The sequence below is a fragment of the Ranitomeya variabilis genome, chromosome 5 (assembly GCF_051348905.1).
Source record: "Ranitomeya variabilis isolate aRanVar5 chromosome 5, aRanVar5.hap1, whole genome shotgun sequence".
Lineage (NCBI taxonomy): Eukaryota > Metazoa > Chordata > Amphibia > Anura > Dendrobatidae > Ranitomeya > Ranitomeya variabilis.
In genome coordinates this window covers 392770079-392779111 of record NC_135236.1, presented here as the reverse complement: position 1 = coordinate 392779111, position 9033 = coordinate 392770079, and the positions used below count along the sequence as shown (strand labels likewise).

The 9033-nt window shown below is 44.1% G+C and overlaps 1 protein-coding gene across 2 annotated transcripts; it reads right to left on the bottom strand.

Annotated features, from left to right (window-relative positions):
* Positions 1-1017: 1017 nt before the first annotated feature.
* Positions 1018-8768, bottom strand: SMIM30 (small integral membrane protein 30). 2 transcript variants are annotated; one of them, XM_077261066.1, is made up of 3 exons: positions 8611-8696; positions 8461-8515; positions 1018-1371 (listed from the first exon to the last, which is right to left on the bottom strand). In XM_077261066.1, the coding sequence occupies exon 3, from the start codon at positions 1344-1346 to the stop codon at positions 1161-1163; it is 186 nt and encodes a 61-aa protein (XP_077117181.1). In that variant the 5' UTR covers positions 1347-1371; positions 8461-8515; positions 8611-8696; the 3' UTR covers positions 1018-1160. The 2 variants fall into 2 exon arrangements, with proteins under 2 accessions (XP_077117181.1, XP_077117180.1); XM_077261065.1 differs by lacking the exon at positions 8461-8515 and having other exon boundaries at positions 8611-8768.
* Between the last annotated feature and the right edge of the window lie 265 nt (positions 8769-9033).

Here is a 9033-nt window from a genome sequence, read left to right as displayed (position 1 = left end):
ACGTAGCCTAACTGCTACCTGCCAGAACTTGGAAGATGTTAGTTTGAAGGTCTGCAGGGGAACAGTTCTGAATTCTAGTCTCAAGCCTGCCTCCACTATCTAAAGGATCCAGGCACTGGATGAAATTCTTTCCCAGGCAGGAAGGACGTGGGGAAGCCTGCCTCCTACCTGGGGAAACCAGTCACTGGGAAGATTTTCTTTTCTTGGCTCTGAGGAAGGGCCTCCAAACACGAAACCTTTATTTTTATCCCCTGCCGTGCCAAAGATATTATCCAGAGCTTGTCCAAAGAGAAATTGCCCATCACATGGGATTCAGCACAGCTTGGTCTTAGATTGAACATCTCCTGGCCAGCTTTTGAACCATAGTGCTCTACAGGCGGCACTAGACAAGTCTGCTTTAAATTTGATCCCCTAGTTGCTGCAATCAAATCATTGATCTGGCCACTCAAGTTGAAGAAACCGTTGATTTTAACACCCCTGCCAAGTATGCCCAGGTTTGCTTTAAATATACATTCCCTTTCTTAAAGGGGGTCCTTTTGAGCACCCAAATCCTCAAAGTGCAAAGTAGACTTCCTGGATGATTTGGCCAAAGCTACATCTATTTTAGAGGTTTTATTCTACATGTCCGATTCACCTACATCAAATTGTATCTTCTTTTTTTAGAAAACGAGGGCAACGGACCTTTTTTCTCTATTTTTTTCCAGTTCCCTATTAATGAACATCTGGATATTCACATTAATGGGAACAGTGTCCATTTCTGTTCAAATCCACCAAGCACGATATCTTGGACTGATCTGGGGGTTTTAGCTTCCAAAATACCTATAGTGGCCCTCTATGATCAACAGACAGTAGTAGTGTACCAAGAGAAAACCTTCCCAACTGCTCAGAAAAAAGGGAAGGGAGGACACTGTGTTCATTAATCATAATCATTTAATTCATTAAAGCACGTTATGGTAAATTCTACACATGCTAATACCTTTCAGGGTTTAATTTAATAACGTAGAGAAGAGACCAATACACCGTAAAATACTTTATTTTGTAACGCATTTAATCTTCATATCAGAAAGAGATATGACTATTTGCGTTGGCAACTCATTTACAAAAAAAAAAAAAAAAAAGCTTCCAAACAATAGTTGTATAAACTCAATATACAAAAATTCTTAGTAGTGCCGTTCTCGATTTCTAGCATAGTACCCCAAACAAGCACATAATCCAATGGCCACAATAATCACTCCAAGCAGCATTGCTATTGCATCTCCTTCATCCATTGCTTCCACACCAGGAAGCAGGAAAATCAGGGATATCAGCACACATGAAAAGTTCCAGGTTGGTCCAGAGAAAGCCATTTAGTCCTGAATAAGAAGGTGGTTTCTGTAGAAAAAGAATTGGAAAATAAGGTTATTTTATTGTAAACAGAACTAACAGATACATATGGCTACATTTTATCACCTAGGTAGATTAAATATTACATACTTTGCTTACCTTACATACTCGAGTATAAGCCGACCAGAGTATAAGCTGACCCCCCTAATTTTGCCACAATAAGCCTAGGGTGGAAAATGCAGCAGCTACGGGTAAATTTCAAAAATAAAAATAGATACCAATAAAAGTAAAATTAATTGAGACATCAGTAGGTTAAGTGTTTTTGAATATCCATATTGAATCAGGAGTCCCATAAGATGCTCCATACAAAATACACCCCATACAATGCTCCATACAGTTCATGATGGGCCCCATATAATGCTCCATACAAAGTGCACCCCATATAATGCTCCATATAGTTTATGATGGGCCCCATATAATGCTGCACAAAGGTTGATTATGGCCCGATAAGATGCTCCATAGAAAACATTTGCCCCATATGCTGCTGCGATTTAAAGAAAAAAAATAAAAAAAAATTACATACTCACCTCTTGTCCTGAGCAGGTGGGGACACCGGCCCTTGCGATATTCACCTGTCCCTGTTCCACCTCCGCGCCGTCTTCCGGCTCTCTGCAGTGACTTTTCAGGCAGAGGGCGGTGCGCACACTAAATACGTCATCAACCCTCTGACCTGAACGTCATAGCCAGAGGACGTGGAAGACAGAGCGGCGCGCAGCGGTGGAACGGGGACAGGTGAATATCGCAATACTCACACTCCCCCGTCACACTCACCCTCCTGGCACGGTCTGCACATCCCTGCTTCTCTGATGTGATGGTCTCTCCGGCGCTGGCAGCTTGTTATTGTGTTCAGAGGTCACCGGTACCGCTCATTAAAGTAATGAATATGCTCTCCACCCCTATGGGAGTGGAGTCGCTTCCATATTCATTACTTTAATGAGTGATACCACATGATCGCTGAACACATGAAGAGCTGTAGGCGCCCAGAGACCATCAGAGAAGCAGGGACCGCGCCGGGAGCAGGTGAGTATGATGAGACGGACCGGGGGGGGTTTGGCAGACAGACCGGTGGGGGTGACTCAAGTACAAGCCGAGAGGGGCACTTTCAGCCAAAAAAAACAAAAAACAAAAGGGGTTGAAAATCTCGATATATAAAGGTGTGTGTGTGTGTGTGTGTGTGTGTGTGTGTGTGTGTGTGTGTGTGTGTGTGTGTGTGTGTGTGTGTGTGTGTGCGTGCGTGCGTGCGTGCGTGCGTGCGTGCGTGCGTGTCGCAGCTACAGCCACAAAGTTTTGCACAGTCACACGTCTGAACCCCGAGAGCGTCATAGGCTATGTTGTGAGCCGGAATTTTAACCCCACGCGTTCCAATTCACCAAAAATTTTGTCCCTATCTACATAATGGGGAAAAAGTGAAAGGAAAAGTGTTGAAGGCAAATTGACAGCTGCCAGATGTGAACAAGGGGGACTTAAAGAGTGAGAGCGATGGCGCCAAAGAGTATATACCGTACAGTTGCTAAGGTGGGGCCCCGACCTGGGATACTCACCACACACGGGGAAATGAACACACACACAAAATGCGCCACACACACACTACCACGTGCTTGAACACATATATCACCCTCAGCACGCATTTCACCACACATACACCAACCTCGCCACATAAAAGTCGAAACACAAAAGTCACCGCTCAAAACTCGCCACGCGCAAAACTCGCCACATGCAAAACTCGCTACACGTGCAAAACTCACCTCATGGAAAACTCGCCACACGCAAAACTTGCACACACGGAAAAATTGCCACATGCACAAAAGTTGCTACATGCAAAAGTTGCCTCACACAAAACTTGCACATACTCAAAACGCACCACACATAAAACTCACCACGCGCAAAACTCACCATGCGCAAAACTTGCTGCACACATCTTGCTACACTAACCTGTCACATGCAACTCGACACACAAAAAGTTGCTACACGCATGTCGCCACACAAAACTCATCTCACAAAAGTTGCTACATGCATGTCGCCACATGCAACTCAACACACAACTTGACACATGAAACTCGCCCTAAAACACACACAAGTCTGGTATTATCCTTCAAAAATAAAAATCTGATTAATAAGCTGACAAACTACAAGAGCAACAAATGTACCATATAGGAATCCAGCAGCTGTCAGTCACATGACCTGTCTATTATGTGTATGTGTGAGCTAATATATACTGCCAGGGGGGAGGGCTTCCTGTTGGCTGGGGATTTATCAGGCTGTCAATTTAACTTACAAATACTGAGGTAAAAATACTGACCAAATAACGTGTGAACAAGGTCTAATACAGGAGCAGATGACACACAGGTATATACTATATACAGGAGCAGATGACACACAGGTATATACTATATACAGGAGGAGATGACACACAGGTATATACTATATACAGGAGGAGATGACACACAGGTATACTATATAAAAGAGGAGATGACACAGGTATATACAATATACAGGAGGAGATGACATACAGCAGGTATATGCTATTTACAGGGGAGATGACATACAGGTATATACTATATACAGGAGATGACATACAGGTGTATACTATATATAAGGGAGATGACAAACATGTATATACTGAGGGGAAAATGAGAGGTGAAAATGAAAAGGTGTGAGTGCAAAATGAGAGAAGTGAGGGAAAATAGTGGAGTGATCGGAAAATGACAGATGTGAGGTCGAAATGACAAGTGTTAGGGGGAAATGAGAGGAGTGAGGGGGAAAATTCGAGGTGCAAGGGAGAAAATGAGAGATGTGAGGGGGAAAAATGAGAGGCGTGATGGGAAAATAAGAGAAGTGAGATGCTATAACTAACCACAGATATTTACTATGCCCAGGCAACGCCGGGCTCTTCAGCTAATATATATATATATATTTTTTTTTACAATATTTGAGGCCATGGATCCATTATATGTCCATTTTGCAAGCCGGAGAGCTAATCTCGCCATACAGATGACACATGGATATTTTTTGGAGAAAAATCTGCATCCTCGCATTGCATACAGGTGACATACAGATCACTGTTCAGGAACATTTCTGCGTATCTTAGCTGTAAAAAAAACGGACCGTATTCATACGTTAGGTGTGACGCCGGCCTAAATGAAAAACTTATTGACGTAAATTTTTGTTACTAAGCCTCCTGCACACGGTGAGTATTTGGTCAGTTTTTTAATCTAAATATTTGTAAACAAAAACCAGGAGAGGACCAATCAGAGGAAAAGTATAATAAAAACACGTCACCACTTTTGTATTTATCACCCACTCCTGGTTTTGGCTTACCAATACTGAGGTAAAAAAGTCACCAAATACTCAGTATGTAATCGTGGTGTCATAGAAAAAAAATAAGAAAAAAAATACTGATCGCAATCACTGAGATGTGTAGAAACAGTGCAAGTTATTGGCACATAACGCAACTTGTCAGATTTGAAAAACGGCACATGGTCACAAAAGCCTTAAAGCGAACCTGTGAGCAGGATTGTGCATAGTAACCTACAGTGTCAAATTGAAGTCGTTATACTAATTAAATCAGTCTTGTGATTGTTGTTTAATCTGTATCTGTAGATTTCAGTTAGGCCAGGGTCACATGCGTGTGCAATGCGAGAAACTCGCACGAGTCTCTCGCATCAATACCTGGCACAGCCGCTGGCACTCAGAACCAGAGCGTGCGGCTGCATTTATTTCTATGCAGCTGAACGCTCCAGTCCCGAGTGCCGGCGGCAGTGCCGGGTATTGATTCGAGAGACTCGTGTCAGTTTCTCGCATTGCACACGCAAGTGTGACCCCCAGCCTTAATGATATGCTCATGCTCCGGGGCAGCCGGGGGGGGGGCTTCATGTGGTGCTCTGCTTATATATTCATCTGTATGGGCTTATGACAGGTCACTGATCCTTCAATAACCTGCCCCCTAGTTTAATAATACATATAATAGTGCAGAAGCTACTGCGCAGGCGCCACCCCATTTTGCTGGATGTAATTTTTATTTATTTATTTTTTTTATAAGCCCTCAATAGTATATGTATTGTCTAAAATAGGATGCAGGTCAGTGAAGCATCAGTGACCTGTCAGAAGCCATACTGATGAATAGCACCACATGAAGACCGCCCCGGAGCACGAGCATTTCATTAACTCAAAACTGAAAATAAAGGTTAAACAACCACAAGACGGATTTCATCAACTAAGGTATCATTTTAATCAGTTTTATGGCGCCAACCTGACACTGTCTGTGGCACAGTCTTGCTGACAGGTTGGCTTTAAGGGTATGTGCACACGTTGCGGATTTCCTGCGTTTTTTGCGGTGCAGAAACGCTGCAGATCCACAAGTGATTTACAGTACAATGTAAATCAGTGGTAAAAAAAAATAAATAAATGCTGTGCTAATGGTGCAGAAAATTCCGTGTGGAAATGCTGCAGATTAAAAGAAGTAGCAGGTCACTTTTTTGCGGATCCGCAGCGTTTTTGTACCCATTCCATTATAGAAATCCGCAGGGGTAAAAAACGCAGTAAATGCGCAAAAAATCTGCAGTAAATCCGCAGCAAGTCCGCACAAAAAAAGCGCATCAAATCCGCACCTCCATTTTCTGCCAAGAGATGCAGAATCCACACCAAAAATTCCTAAGCCTAATCCGCAACGTGTGCACATGGCCTAAAGCAGCTTCATCATTAAAGGGTGGCCATTTCCACTTCTGTGCATGACCCCATATAGGCTCATCTGACTTCTCTCAATTCACTTCTATTAAGAGCTGAACATGTCTAAAGAGCACATTACTGCAAGTATACAACTTACACCAGGGGAATCGTGACAAATCGTGCACCTCTCTGCCATAGTCAGAAAGACTTATGAACAACCCCTTTAAGATATCAGATAGTAGCTACCGCATGGCTACTGTCATGAGGACACTAAACAGGAAAGACGATAAAGAGTAATTTGGATGTTTATGTAAAAAAATATTTTTACATCTACTCCAACCGCTATACATATAGGCATATCATAAGTCACCTCCCTTTGATGCGGGCTCCAATGCTGCACCTTTCCGGCACATGACAGCTGATCTGATCAGCTGTCATGTGTCCCTAACCACCGCTGGTGAAATTGCAATCCACCCTTGGTTGTTAACATGTTAAATGCCGCTGTCAATCTCCGAGAGCCCCATTTAACTTACACAAACACGATGAGAATTGTTAGCTCAGCTCATCGGCAGTCATATGATTGTAGGGCACCGATGGGTTGGCATGACAAGCTGGGGTCTGCAGGAGACCCCTGTGGTTATCATTACCAATCTGCCATGAGTGCCACCCTGTGGCCGGCACTCATAGCAGATGATGATTTTTGCTACACATAGCATGGCTGCAGCCGAGCTATGTGTAGCGCAAGCGATCAGATGCGTGCAGCTTCTAGTCTCCTAAGGGAACTGTTGAAGTAAGTAACAGGCTACAAAAAAAGTTAAGAATTAAAAAAAAAAAAAAAAATTATATATATATATATATATATACATACATACATTCATTCAAATGACACCCCCTTTTTCCCCATTTCGAATAATTAAAAAAAAATTACACGTGTCGTCACGTTCAAAATTGCCTGATCAAAAAATAATTAATCTGATCGGTAAGTGGCGTAACGAAAATAAAATTAAAATGTCAGCATTACTGTCTTTTTTGTAGCCACAACATTGCAATAAAAGGACTATTCAAACAACATATCTACCCCAAAATGGTATCAATAAAAATGTCACCTCAGTGCGCCAAAAAATAAGATTACAAAAAGTGGCACCATCATTCCCCTCCCCCCTTCAACCACATAAATTAAAAAGAACCTATACATGTTTGGTATCTGCAAGCTTGTAAGGCCCTGGAAAATCATAATGGCAGGTCAGTTTTAGCACTTTTATTTGCAATTTCACCACACTGGCAATTTTCTTCCCCATTTTCCAGTACACGATATGGTAAAATCAATAGTTTTGTTCAAAAGTACAACTTGTCCCACAAAAACAAGCCCTCACACAACCATACTGACAGAAAAATAATAATAAAAGAAAAAAAGTTATGGTTCTGGGAAGAAGGAGAGCAGTGAGGGTATGTGCACACGCTGCGGATTTTGCTGCGGATCCGCAGCGGATTTGACGCTGTGGATTTGCAGCAGTTTTCCCAAAGTTTACAGTACCATGTAAACCTATGGGAAAAAAAAACCGCTGTGCACATGCTGCGGAAAAATCTGCGCGGAAACGCAGCGGATTATTTTCCGCAGCATGTCAATTCTTTGTGCGGATTCCGCAGCGGTTTTCAACCTGCACCAATAGGAAAGTGCAGTTGAAAAACCGCAGAGGAATCCACAGAAGAAACCGCAAGAAAATCCGCAGAGAAAACCGCAGTGGTTTTGCACTGCGGATTTTCCAAATCCGCTGTGGAAAAATCCGCAGCAGAATCCGCAAGGTGTGCACATACCCTCAAAACAAAACAACAAAAAACACAAAACCCCGAGATGGTAAAGGGGTTAAAGTTAATCCTAAGGTGTCACTGTACACGATTAACAACTGCACCTGCCATTTCTGTGTAAGCATGGGCTAAGTGAGGAGACCCACCTGTGTCAGTGAGGAGACCCACCTGTGTCAGTGAGGAGACCCACCTGTGTCAGTGAGGAGACCACCTGTGTCAGTGAGGAGACCACCTGTGTCAGTGAGGAGACCCACCTGTGTCAGTGAGGAGACCCACCTGTGTCAGTGAGGAGACCCACCTGTGTCAGTGAGGAGACCCACCTGTGTCAGTGAGGAGACCCACCTGTGTCAGTGAGGAGACCCACCTGTGTCAGTGAGGAGACCCACCTGTGTCAGTGAGGAGACCCACCTGTGTCAGTGAGGAGACCCACCTGTGTCAGTGAGGAGACCCACCTGTGTCAGTGAGGAGACCCACCTGTGTCAGTGAGGAGACCCACCTGTGTCAGTGAGGAGACCCACCTGTGTCAGTGAGGAGACCCACCTGTGTCAGTGAGGAGACCCACCTGTGTCAGTGAGGAGACCCACCTGTGTCAGTGAGGAGACCCACCTGTGTCAGTGAGGCCAGCAGCTGCCCCCTCCCACGTGCTCCAGGAAGCCCGCAGCTACCAGAGATGCAGCCTGTTAGCACACTTGTGTCGGCCTGTCACACACACAAACACTGCCAGCTATGGCCCAGTATTCCAGCATGGGACATTACCTGGAGAATCTCTGCTCTAGGAAACTTATGGAGCCGCACAAACACCAGGCACGGCAGTTTCTTCCCTCATCACAGTCAGGAAGAGATTACAAAAGGAAGTGACTCCTACTACAAATCCCAGAATGCTTTGTGTGTGTGCTGTGATGCTGCAGAGAGACCTTCCCCTTGTCTGATGCATTGTTATGTATATTAATAGCACTGGCTGAGTCCCTGTCCTGGCACAGCAAGCAGTAATGTGCCTGCTAGTGATGGGTAGCTCCTGAATGAGCCGGCTCAAAGAGCCGGCTCTTTATAGTGAACCATATGAGTCGGCTCCTGGCAAGGAGCCATATAAATTTTAAACGGCTCCTTGCCAGTTCCACAGACAGTCACTGATCCTATTTAGCCACAACCCCAAAGCGGAGACTGACAATGCATCCTCCT

What these genes read in the sequence shown, in the direction of transcription:
- SMIM30 (XM_077261065.1), bottom strand. Translation starts at nt 1,346, where the DNA reads ATGGCTTTCTCTGGACCAACCTGGAACTTTTCATGTGTGCTGATATCC.